We start from the raw sequence: 13,557 nt of genomic DNA on the forward strand, positions 1-13,557 counted from the left end.
GAAAACGTGTCTGGTGATTTTATTTATGAACGCAGTATGGAAAATAGCCTAGCCTGGGGTAAAACATCTTCACTCTGAATAAACATTTCATTAAAAAAAAAAAAATCCTTAAATACGAACAAATTAATTGACAAACTGATCTTTCCCTCCAAAGGGCCGTGAGTCCTAATGCTGGATAGCTTCCCGGGAGTAGACGGGGGACATCAGTAGGGATTGGGGTTGTAGTCTCAAGCAGCTAAACATTTATCGGTTCCCGGACAACGTTGTGCCGTTTCACCACGTAGATCTTCTGCCCAGAGATGGTGACAAGAAAGGAGTGCTCCCCAAACACGACTGCGGAATAGAAACACAAGAACAGGGTGTATGGACAGAACCATCAAACAAAAAAAGCCAGCCCCTATTAATGGTTCATAGTTACTCACTGCTCATACGCTTGAACGGTGTCTGGTCTCCCAACCCGTGGAAGCTGCAGGCAGTGATTACCATCTCTCTAATTACACCGGCCAAGCGCTCGTCGTTCTCTAGATCACCGGCGCTCTGCAAGCATAGAGGTCAGCACATTTAACGTTCCCTTCAGTCAAAACATGGGGTGTGATGCAAAAAGATTGTAATTGTGATAAGTAAGCTGAGGTTGTTGTAACGATCAGTCCAGTGATAGTCCTAAAATAGTGTACCGGCGTGTTTTGTTATGGAAAAACAATTTCATCTGAAGGTGTAGATTTTTTTTCCACAACGAAACGCGTAAGTAAAGCTACTCCTGAACCGATCTTTGCAACCTCCATAGCTTAGTGAAAAAGGGAGTGGACACACATACAGGTGGGCGTAGCATGGGATGGAAAGTATGCCACTTACCGCCAACACCCCATCATCGCTCATCACCAAGTACCCCATCTGGTCTGGGATCCGCTCAAGACCCTGGGTGAGAGTGGAGGTCTGAGGGGAAAAAACACACACAACCATAGGATATCGATATACCTGGTTTATTGTACGGACACATTTGTTGCAATCTTCATAGTGTGAACGCACAGATAATGGTTTACTTGCTTAGAGCTTACACGGTCATTTCCCCAGGCACAGATACGCACACATAATAACTACGTAGTTGGACTGTCGGAGAAAACCAGATCACTTAAAGTAGAGGTTCTCAAACTCGGTCCTCAGGACCCCACACAGGTCACGTTTTCCAGGTCACCCAGCAGGAGCACAGGTGTAGTCATTACTCACCCACACATTTTAAAAGATCCAAAGGGGGAGCGAAATATTTAACTTGTGATTCTGTGAGGAGACCTGGAAAACATGCACTGTTTGGGGTCCTGAGGACAGAGTTTGAGAACCTGTGACTTAAAGGAAGCATACTAAGGGGTCAATCCTATTAGGTGCAAGTTGTGATTTTCACTTCGAATTCGCATAGCGAATTAATTTTGCAATTCAATTAGCAACTCGCACTGCACCAGTCAGACTGAATTAGCATCTTTACATTCGCACCTCCCTGAGGGTGAGAGATGGAAAGGAAAATCTTTATTTTAAGGTTAAAATGTGGGAACACTATGCTGAACCCCTGGGCCACCCTCCCCCTAATGACTAATTAGGCAATTGGAAGTTTCTAATTAGCTTATTTAGTCCAATAACATTTTTTTAGGTAAAAAAAAAAAAAAAATACAAGTCCTCAAATTACCCAAAAATCTATTTTTTCGTTAGTTTAGGCACTCCAAATTTAATTAATTATTTTTCAACTAAAAAATTATTGTATTTTTTTTCAATTTTTCAAGGTGCCCTCAAAGTACCCCAAAAATCACCCTTTTTTCCTACTTTTTTTTGTGTTTTTCGTTTAAGATTAAACGAAAAGCTTGGTTTTTTATTTATCATTTTCTTGCATTTAAAAAAAAAAAAAAAAAGCACAAATCAGCCATTTGACACCATTTCAAATCCTACAATACCTTCCTAATGGCCACAAACAGCCTTCTATACGGTCCTGCTAACTGAATAATCCATTTTGGGGGGTCCAGGATGGTCTCCTGAAATTTTCATGCATTTCTCGCAAATCTCATTTGGCAGTCAATTCGCACCCCTCCGCTGCGAGTAGTGCGAATAGGCATTTTTTATTGGATTGGAGAATTGTCAGGAGCGCGCTTTGTGGCGAAGTGTGCGAGTTTAAAGAAACAAACTCGCAATTCGCACCTAATTGGATCTAGCCCTAAGTCCATGCACTCAGACTTACACCCAGGGCAGCAATTATCACTGTGCAGTTTTTATTGCACTACAGTTTTAAACATAGTGCAACAACAATCCTTACAAGTCCTACTATGCACAACCTCAGTGCCTTTCATATTGTGTGTCCTGGCGTATAAGGAAAGTAGCGCCGCAATGCATCGAGTTCCATATTTACTCCGCATAAACCTCTTATACTTTATATAGGCCCATATTCAATTTGGAGCGAAAAGCCAGAATCGGCGAAAAAGTTTAGCCGATGGCGTCATTTCGCCGTATTCAATTTGAAAGACTCAATGCAATGTAATAGGCGCAAAAGTTTCGCCTATGAATAGAAGGTGGAAAAAAGTGCAGAATTGGGGTTTTGGGGTGCAACGTTGTGGGAACCCCCTGCAGCCTTCAGACAGTCCCCCAAAGGTAAACTGCGTAAAAAAAAAAATTAACACCCCAAATTTTGGGGGCGAAAAAAAAAAACGTTGGGGGACAAAGTTAAAAACTAGCGAACTAGACTCCAGGGGGGTCCCCAATTATGGGCAATGTGTTTTTCATTGCAGGTGCTTGCAGCAGGTGGATTTTTCAAACTGTACTTAAGCAACTTTAAAATATGCTGTCCCCCATTTACAAGTACCCCAAATTTGCTGGAATAAGTTATTTTCTACAAAAAAACTTGGTGCAGAATACTATTCTGCACCACTTATACAAAAACGCTATTTAGCAGCTATTGAGCACATTTAAAAACACCAAATACCTTCAGCAAGCCAAATCAGGGAGTACCATAGGTAACCCCCATGTCAGAGCATCTTTTGAGGGGTCTCAGGCTGATTTCCCCATATCTGACAGTACTTTCCGCTTGTTTCTGTTTTGCCGGGTCCCGTTTTCGCATACTTTAAAAATGAATAAGGGGATACGTGGGTACATGCGCGATACTTTTCCACTTGCGAAAAGTCCGGGAGGCGGAAAAGTATCACGGGTCCGCTCAAATTGAATACGGCTCAATGTTCATTCTAGCACCCTGCACCGGTCACAACACGTGCAGTTCCTCTTTCTTGCCTGGGGTGTCGCTCTCTGCTGTGGTGCTTCTAGCACACTCTGGTCTGTCTCAGTAGTTTGTCCCATCAGCTGGGTGTGATAGCAGCACCAGAGCAGAGAGCAACGCCCCAGGCAGGAAAGAGGAACTGCATGGGTCGTGACCGATGCAGGGTGCTAGAATGAACACTACTATAAGTGTCACCATTTACCCCCAGTGGTGGGAAGAGACAGCCAGCGGGCAGACGAGCAGTCTGCTACAACCCCCTGCATTGTGCCCTGCTCTTGTAAAGTAGAGAACTTGTCTTAATGGGAGGAGCCAGCTTCTGCATTATGTGATCTCTGTGCATCAGGTTACACCGGTAATGAGCGGCCCTTCTGTAGGTTGGAGGGTCGCACAGCTGCACCTAGATGTACAGTCAGGTGCATAAATATTGGGACATTGACAGAATTTTCATATTTTGGCCTCTATTCACCACCACAATGGCTTTGAAATGAAACAAACAAGATGTGCTTTAACTGCAGACTTTCAGATTTAATTTGAGGGTAATTACATCCATATCAGGTGAACGGTGTAGGAATTACAACGGTTTCTATATGTGCCTCCCACTTTTTAAGGGGCCAAAAGTAATGGGACTATCAACTCAAAAGCTATTTCATGGACAGGTGTGGGCTATTCCCTCGTTATTTCATTATCAATTAAGCAGGTAAAAGGTCTGGAGTTGATTCTAGGTGTGACATTTGCATTTGGAATCAGTTGCTGTCAACTCTCAATATGAGATCCAAAGAGCTGTCACTATCAGTGAAGCAAGCCATCATTAGGCTGAAAAATCAAAACAAACACATCAGAGAGATAGCAAAAACATTAGGTGTAGCCAAATCAACTGTTTGGAACATTCTTAAAAAAGAAAGAATGCTCCGGAGAGCTCAGCAACACCAAAAGACCCGGAAGACCACGGAAAACAACTGTGGTGGATGACAGAATAATTATTTCCCTGGTGAAGAAAAACCCCTTCACAACAGTTACCCAAATCAAGAACACTCTCCAGGAGGTAGGTGTATATGTGCTAAAGTCACCAATCAAGAGAAGACGTCACAAGAGTGAATATAGAGGGTTCACCACAAGATGTAAACCATTGGTGAGCCACAAAAACAGGAAGACCAGATTAGAGTTTGCCAAACAACATCTAAAAAAGCAATTACAGTTCTGGAACAACATCCTATGGACAGATGAGACAAAGATCAACTTGTACCAGAGTGATGGGAAGAGAAGAGTATGGAGAAGGAAAGGAACTGCTCATGATCAAAAACATACCACCTCATCAGTGAAGCATGGTGGTGGTAGTGTCATGGCGTGGGCATGTATGGCTGCCAATGGAACTGGTTCCCTTGTATTTATTGATGATGTGACTGCTGACAAAAGCAGCAGAATGAATTCTGAAGTGTTTCGGGCAATATTATATGCTCATATTCAGTCAAATGCTTCAGAACTCATTGGACGGCGCTTCACAGAGCAGATGGACAATGACCCGAAGCATACTGCAAAAGCAACCAAAGTTTTTTAAGGCTAAAAAGTGGAATGTTAGGCAATGGCCAAGTCAATCCCCTGACCTGAATCCGATTGAGCATGCATTTCACTTGATGAAGACAAAACTGAAGGGAAAATACCCCAAGAACAAGCAGGAACTGAAGACATTTGCAGTAGAGGCCTGGCAGAGCATCACCAGGGATGAAACCCAGCGTCTGGTGATGTCTATGCGTTCCAGACTTCAGGCTGTAATTGCCTGCAAAGGATTTGCAACAAAGTATTAAAAAGTGAAAGTTAGATTTAGGATTGTTTTGTTTGTCCCATTACTTTTGGCCCCTTAAAAAGTGGGAGGCACATATAGGAACCGTTGTAATTCCTACACCGTTCACCTGATTTGGATGTAATTACCCTCAAATTAAATCTGAAAGTCTGCAGTTAAAGCACATCTTGTTTGTTTCATTTTCAAAGCCATTGTGGTGGTGAATAGAGGCCAAAATATGAAAATTCTGTCAATGTCCCAATATTTATGCACCTAACTGTAGGTGGGAGGGTCGCACAGCTGCACGTAGATGTAGGTCAGGTTACCCCATCGCTGATCTGAACTTTCACATTCTCTCGTAACAGCATGGGCGCAACATGCAATAACCACTCACTAGCAGATTACTGAATTCAACAACTTCCATAGACAGTAAACTGCACTCAGTATACAGAACAGAGAAGTGGTACTGGGCAAGTGCGATGTATAAAAATAAATAAATACCATATATTGATAATTCTACCCAGTATAGAGAAGTGGCACTGTGCAGCAGCCATACATACAGCATAGGAACCCATACTGAGAGCTGCACCCAGTCTAGAGAAATGGCACTGTGCAGCAGCCATACATACAACACAGGAACCCATACTGAGTGCTGCACCCAGTACAGAGAAGTGGCACTGTGCAGCAGCCATACATACAGCATAGGAACCCATACTGAGAGCTGCACCCAGTATAGAGGAGTGGCACTGTGCAGCAGCCATACATACAGCATAGGAACAGATACTGAAAGCTGCACCTAGTATAGAGAAGTGGCACTGTGCAGTAGCCATACATACAGAATAGGAACCCATACTGAGTGCTGCACCCAGTATAGAGAAGTGGCACTGTGCAGCAACCATACATACAGAATAGGAACCCATACTGAGTGCTGCACCCAGTATAGAGAAGTGGCACTGTGCAGCAACCATACATACAGAATAGGAACCCATACTGAGAGCTGCACCCAGTATAGAGAAGTGGCACTGTGCAGCAGCCATACATACAGAATAGGAACCCATACTGAGAGCTGCACCCAGTATAGAGAAGTGGCACTGTGCAGCAGCCATACATACAGAATAGGAACCCATACTGAGAGCTGCACCCAGAGCAGCAACCATACATACAGCATAGGAACCCATACTGAGTGCTGCACCCAGTATAGAGAAGTGGCACTGTGCAGCAGCCATACATACAGCATAGGAACCCATACTGAGAGCTGCACCCAGTATAGAGGAGTGGCACTGTGCAGCAGCCATACATACAAAATAGGAACCCATACTGAGAGCTGCACCCAGTATAGAGAAGTGGCACTGTGCAGCAGCCATACATACAGAATAGGAACCCATACTGAGAGCTGCACCCAGTATAGAGAAGTGGCACTGTGCAGCAGCCATACATACAGAATAGGAACCCATACTGAGAGCTGCACCCAGAGCAGCAACCATACATACAGCATAGGAACCCATACTGAGTGCTGCACCCAGTATAGAGAAGTGGCACTGTGCAGCAGCCATACATACAGCATAGGAACCCATACTGAGAGCTGCACCCAGTATAGAGGAGTGGCACTGTGCAGCAGCCATACATACAAAATAGGAACAGATACTGAGACTTGCACTCAGAATGTATAACTGGCACTGTGGATAAGCCATACATACAAAGAATGAACAGATACAGAGACCTACACCCACTATAGAGAAGTGGCACTGTGCAGCTGCCATACATACAGCATAGGAACCCATACTGAGAGCTGCATCTAGTATAGAGGAGTGGCACTGTGCAGCAGCCATACATACAGAATAGGAACCCATACTGAGAGCTGCACCCAGTACAGAGAAGTGGCACTGTGCAGCAGCCATACATACAGCATAGGAACAGATACTGAAAGCTGCACCCAGTATAGAGAAGTGGCACTGTGCAGTAGCCATACATACAGAATAGGAACCCATACTGAGTGCTGCACCCAGTATAGAGAAGTGGCACTGTGCAGCAACCATACATACAGAATAGGAACCCATACTGAGTGCTGCACCCAGTATAGAGAAGTGGCACTGTGCAGCAACCATACATACAGAATAGGAACCCATACTGAGAGCTGCACCCAGTATAGAGAAGTGGCACTGTGCAGCAGCCATACATACAGAATAGGAACCCATACTGAGAGCTGCACCCAGTATAGAGAAGTGGCACTGTGCAGCAGCCATACATACAGAATAGGAACCCATACTGAGAGCTGCACCCAGAGCAGCAACCATACATACAGCATAGGAACCCATACTGAGTGCTGCACCCAGTATAGAGAAGTGGCACTGTGCAGCAGCCATACATACAGCATAGGAACCCATACTGAGAGCTGCACCCAGTATAGAGGAGTGGCACTGTGCAGCAGCCATACATACAAAATAGGAACCCATACTGAGAGCTGCACCCAGTATAGAGAAGTGGCACTGTGCAGCAGCCATACATACAGAATAGGAACCCATACTGAGAGCTGCACCCAGTATAGAGAAGTGGCACTGTGCAGCAGCCATACATACAGAATAGGAACCCATACTGAGAGCTGCACCCAGAGCAGCAACCATACATACAGCATAGGAACCCATACTGAGTGCTGCACCCAGTATAGAGAAGTGGCACTGTGCAGCAGCCATACATACAGCATAGGAACCCATACTGAGAGCTGCACCCAGTATAGAGGAGTGGCACTGTGCAGCAGCCATACATACAAAATAGGAACAGATACTGAGACTTGCACTCAGAATGTATAACTGGCACTGTGGATAAGCCATACATACAAAGAATGAACAGATACAGAGACCTACACCCACTATAGAGAAGTGGCACTGTGCAGCTGCCATACATACAGCATAGGAACCCATACTGAGAGCTGCATCTAGTATAGAGAAGTGTCACTGTGCAGCTGCCATACATACTATATAAGAGCAGATATTGAGACATGCACCCTGCACTGGGCAAGTGTTATACATACTGAATAAGAAGAGATACTGAGAAGTGGCACTGTGCCGGTAGGATACACACAGCAGAACGACCAGGGCAGGTGCCCCTGGGCTCTGGCATATAACAGGTATAATAATGACTATAGGAGAACTCACCATGGCTGCAGCCCCTGATCCCAGGCACTTCCTCCTTTCCTGCAGGCACCGCCCACACCAACTCACTATAGGCTACTCCTCAGCCAATGCTGTATGTCCGCTTCCGGACTGGCTACTGCTGGTGCCATTCATACGGTAAGCCCGCCTCTTCGTCTGACTGATTTATTTCTCACATGACTAGTGCCTTTACTTCTGATTCGCTGAACTGCATGTTAATCACAGCAAGTATCAAAATGAGTTCTTCGATTGGTTATCACCTCGACTTCAGCCCGCCCTCATCTGTGTCATGTGATAGAGGATGTAGAAGTAATAGGCGAGTGAACTCGTCGCTTGCTGTCTCACTCTCAGCAGCTGATGGGAAGCCCTGGTGACCAGTAGTAAGAGAGTCTCAGCAGTCACCAGGGTTTCAGGTTTCATTGCCTAATAATTACTGTTCGAAGTTTTTCCATTGAAGCCTAAATTTGCAGGGGCGGCAGCCATTTTTCTGGAGGCCACAATACATTGAGACCTATGTAAATAGCCCACCTAACATGGCGTCTGCATTGGAGACAAAATTGATGCTATTAACAAAATAAGGATTAATTACATTTATTGTGGCATTATCTGTTCTCTGAGACTTCTTAACCACATTGGGCCTGATTCAGAGCTGTGATTTTCACAGCTGTGAATGTGCAGCAATATGCTGATTCCGCAGCGGGCCAACACATAACGCAACATCGAATGTTAAAGGAGCTGTGAAGATCCGGACGCCGTCTCCTAAACAGCAGCGTGTCCACAACGTGGGCCGGCGCCTGGAACCGCTGCTGTGTTAGCGGCGTGAGGGTGTTGATGCAGACAGCAGTGTATTGCAGTCACCACTGTAACGGCGAATTGGGAGAGCTGTGTTGGCCTGACAAGTGTCACTGAGGTCCCGTACTGTGGGCCTGATTCAGACCCGGTCGCTATCTGCGTACGCTCGCTGGATGCGTATGCAAATTTGTCAAAGTGACGCCACGGGAAGCGATCGCTCGCCAAGGCATAAGCACGCCCACCATGTCTTAGCAAGCGGCCACTTTGTGTATGCGTATGCCCAGTCGCACAGGCAGAGCCGCCCACCAGCACACATCATCTCCAGGAAGTGTATTAAAACATTGCTACATCGAGCACCATCGGATGTGAACGCAGTGCTTGCAGTAGCTTTACCCTACCGCAAGCATTGCGAGGAAATCAGTGTAAAAAAAAGGCAAGTGACGTGTACTATGACGCTGCCTGTTAATTATGCACGCCTCTTAAACGGCGTGGAAACACTCAGGCACGCCTGCGTTCGCATGTCCAACCCCCCGTTATTAGTGTCCTGCCCCTGTTACCACCCACAAACGGCCTCTCCTGTCACTCATTACCCTAGGCTGCCTTTGCTGGGCGAGCGAGAGGGTTGCGATCGCAGTGTGTAGTTCATGCACACGCAGAACGAAGCGTGCGCATACACAGAACATTGGGCTGCTTGCGAACGCACAGCGCAAGCGAGGGGCTCTGAATCAGGCCCTGTGTGTTGGTCATCTCAGAGAGTGTTAAGCTGGACACAGGCACAGGGCTGGATTATAGGGGGGGGTGAGGGGGGCAACAGGGGCGGTTGTCCCGGGGCCCCCACACAGTCACTATTAGCAGGACTGCACTCCAGTTATCCGCACCGTCCCTGCCCCCTCCTCAGCAGGAGCTGCGGCCAGCGAATGAATTTCGGCAGAGAGGCCATGGGACACATTCCTCCCCGGACTGTCTCTCTGGTCGGGGCCTCAAGCTGAAGACAGAAGTCAGCGCACATGTGCCACAATGCTGTCCCAGGCTACAGAGGCTATCCCCCTGCTTCCCCCGTTGCCGCCGCTATCCTTTGATGGTCTGGTCCCGGCTCCAGCTGAGCAAGGGGGGACAGACCAGAGTATGAGATGGAGATTTCACTCAGCGCTCCCCCCACTATCCAGGGAGTATACTGCGCTCCTTCCCGGCTTTTTATCCGTTGCCCGGGCAGACCCACTCCCTGTCGTGTCTGCCCATGAAACTCCCCTGCAGCAGGCGTCCTTCCCCTCCCCCCCCCCCAGGGTATGCAGGTTCTTGTAGTCCCACAGGTCTACTAATATATTGGTCCAGATCATTTACAGTAGTGCAAGCAGTGGTGTAAGTGTATATATGGGATCGGTATGATTTATGGCCGGCGGTTCAAATCCCGACAGCGGAAGCCCAGCAGAGGTGAAGATCCTGACTGCGCTAAAGGTAAGTATAAACTAACCTAACCCCCCCCCCCTAACTCTCCCTTAGGGGTGCCTAACCCTAACCTCCCCCCCAAGTGCCTAACCCTAACCCCCCTCTAAGTGCCTAAACCTAACCCTCCCTTCACTGCTGCCTAAACCGAAGTCTCTCAGGGTGTGCCAAACCCCCCCTTCCCCTAGCCTAACCCTCCCGGGGGGCTGCCTAATCCTAAATACCCCCGGGAGCCCCTAACCTAATACTCCAGCCCCTCCCGGCGCCCGGCTAACCTTTGATCGGGATAATGACAGGCGTCGGCATTTCGACGCCTGTCATTAGACCCTTGCCGGGACGGTCGGCATGCCGACAGTCGCGATTTAGACCGTCTGCATCCCGACTGCATACTATATATATATATATTTATATATATTTTCTTGTACTACAGTTACATTGATAGCGGGCCCCACAAGTTTGTCGCCCAGGGGCCCCCAAAAACCTTAATCTGGCCCTGCACAGGCAATCCAACACATGCCTACCCTCACAGATAACTTGAATCTTCACCACTTTTTGGATGACCAATTACTTTTCAGAATTTCTGCTTCACTACAGTGAGGTCACAGCCCTGATCCGCCAGCTTTTGCCCAACGGCGTTGAATGATTTTGGTTGGACTGTTATGCTGCTGCTATTTCTCACCTCAAGTCTATGCTCACTGCCAGCCCGGCGCTCCAATGTGATGTGCATTTTCCCGTTGTGATCTTTGATGATGCCTCCCAGCGTGGTCTTGGTGCTGTCTGCCTGCAGAGTAACAAACCCACCAGTTTTGCTTCCAGGGCCCTTACTGAGACGCAGTACGCTCAAATGGAAAAGGAACTCTTGGCTCTAGTCCTTGCTTGTCAAAAGTTTCACAGTTTCATCTATGGGCGTCCAGTGCTCGTTGAGACAGACCCCTGCATACTGCCTCTGCACGAATTCAATGTCTCCTGCTCAAGCTCCAAAGGTACCATCTGAATGTGGTGTACAAACGTGGCAATGCCTCCATGTTGCTGGTGCCTTATCACCTCACCTCCCAGACTCTGGTATCCCTGATGCTGATGATTACCTTTACTCTCATGACCTCTGGTCTCTCTTTGCCTCCCGCCGTGAATTGACCCTCTCAGAAGGCATCCTCCTATATGGTCAGCATTTGGTGATACCTAATCCAAAATTTCAGGACTATAGGCCTGACTCAGCAGCGATCGCAGCTGCAAATTCGCACAGAATGCAGCTGCGAAAATATGCTAATGCTTTGCCAAAGCTCCGCCCACTGCTGATTCTCACATACGTGGTCGTGTGCTGAATTGTTCAGTGTGTACGGCCGACCGACACCTCATCCCGTTGGTCATGCCATCGGCCGAGATACACATCATTCTGATGTGTGCCTGGCTTTAGTCTGCAATATGATATATTTTAAATGTTATTTTCACGCAATAAAACTTTAGATCCATTAACCCAACCGCTAGTTTTGATTGGCAGGAGGGTGAATCTTGGTGTAATTTCTATAGAGACAAACCAAGCACCCATGTTCTCTGACCCTCTATTAGAGCAACAATGTATAATTCATGGAACCTGACATTAGAGGAGGCAGTGGGATCTACCGGATATTTCCCCTGCACCCCTGTTGGCCAGTCCGACCCTGCTAGTAGAAAGTTTACTTAAAGCAGGATAAAGGACAGTCTAGCATGCTTAAGTAGTTCATTAATTACTTACATGACATCATTAGAGATACTGTTTACTCTTTTTCTTTGGTCCAAAAGAATATTCTAAAATTGGACCCTTCTGTGTCAGTTAGGGGCGTGGATTGAAAGTTCTACAGTAAAAAGGTAGACACCAGATGTTAGACAGTCAATAGGTCAACAGGGACAAAAGGTCGACATGTAAGAAGGTCGGCAGGTATAGATGGTCGACAGGGTCAAAAGGCAGATACAAAAATGATCGACACTTTTTTTTTCCCCCTAACCCTAATCTTCACCCTAACCCTCCTCTTGGTGCCTAACCCTCCCTCCGGGTGCCTAATCATAACCATCGGGGTGGGTGACCCTAACCTTCCCTTGTAGTACCTAACCCTAGCCCTTCGGTTAGTTCCTAACCCTCCCTCCTGGTGCCTACCCCTTCGGTAAGTGCCTAACCCTCCCTCCTGGTGCCTACATCTTCGGTAAGTGCCTAACCCTCCCTACTGCTGCCTAACCCCAACCGTCGGGGTAAGGGCCTAATCCTAACTGTCGGGGTAAGTGTCTAAACCTAATCCTCCAGTAAGTGCCTAACCCTTAAGTGTTGACCATTCTTGTGTCGACCTTTTGAACCTGTCAACCATTTGTACCAGTCGACCTTCTTACACGTTGACCTTTAGTGTGTCAACATTTTTGTCCCTGTTGACTATTGACTGTCTAACATCTGGCGTCTATCTCGACATTGTCAACCTTTTTACTGTAGATCTTGAGACCGGATCCCGTCAATTAGCGTCTCATTCCAATCACACTTGGTTCCAGCTTCATACCTACTTTCAACCACTAGGTGGCCTCTCATGCCTCTTAGCATTATTTATAATCATAATGTAAAATTAATCCTACAGCATGCAATGAACATAAGAAACTCATTGTTTAGCTGTAAAAGTTATATTAAATCTAATTTTCTTAAACACTTGTTACAAATCTAGGGTTTTGTAAACGTAAGTGAAAATGTAATTTTATGGTCTGACAACTTACCGCTATTCACATACAGCGCTTGGTCATTTTAAAATACAGTTACAAGTGTTTAGCGTCCTGTGTCCTGTCAGGTTACAGGAGTCATAGCTGCTTTTGATTAACAAGAAAACCCCTATAGCTGTGATCTAACATTTCCAGCAGATCGTTTGATTATAGCAGTTCTGAGTAACGCTGCGGGCGACTCAGAATAGGCCACGGGGACTGTGACACTGGAGCCACTTTCACTGTGTATAGGATCGCTGACAACAGAAATGTTAGTGACGTGTCACTCAATTACCTCACACAAATGCTCCCTGACTGTCAATCACACTGTGAGTAAACAGTCGCTGCGAACGACTACGGTAATGTATCTTGATGCATATGCGGTTACAGATTTGACGCATGCGCAGTTTACCAATAATCGCTCAACTGCCTTAATATCAGCA

The 13,557-nt window shown here is 46.5% G+C and overlaps 1 protein-coding gene across 1 annotated transcript; it reads right to left on the reverse strand.

Annotated features, from left to right (window-relative positions):
• Positions 1–4: 4 nt before the first annotated feature.
• On the reverse strand, positions 5–8,139 carry LAMTOR4 (late endosomal/lysosomal adaptor, MAPK and MTOR activator 4). Its single transcript, XM_088446153.1, has 4 exons — positions 8,050–8,139; positions 853–933; positions 423–537; positions 5–333 (listed from the first exon to the last, which is right to left on the reverse strand). Exons 2-4 carry the CDS (start codon positions 889–891, stop codon positions 236–238), a joined length of 252 nt encoding a protein of 83 aa, XP_088302279.1. The 5' UTR covers positions 892–933; positions 8,050–8,139; the 3' UTR covers positions 5–235.
• Between the last annotated feature and the right edge of the window lie 5,418 nt (positions 8,140–13,557).

This window comes from Taudactylus pleione, unplaced genomic scaffold (assembly GCF_031769625.1).
Source record: "Taudactylus pleione unplaced genomic scaffold, aTauple2 ptg000393l, whole genome shotgun sequence".
NCBI classification, from domain to species: domain Eukaryota; kingdom Metazoa; phylum Chordata; class Amphibia; order Anura; family Myobatrachidae; genus Taudactylus; species Taudactylus pleione.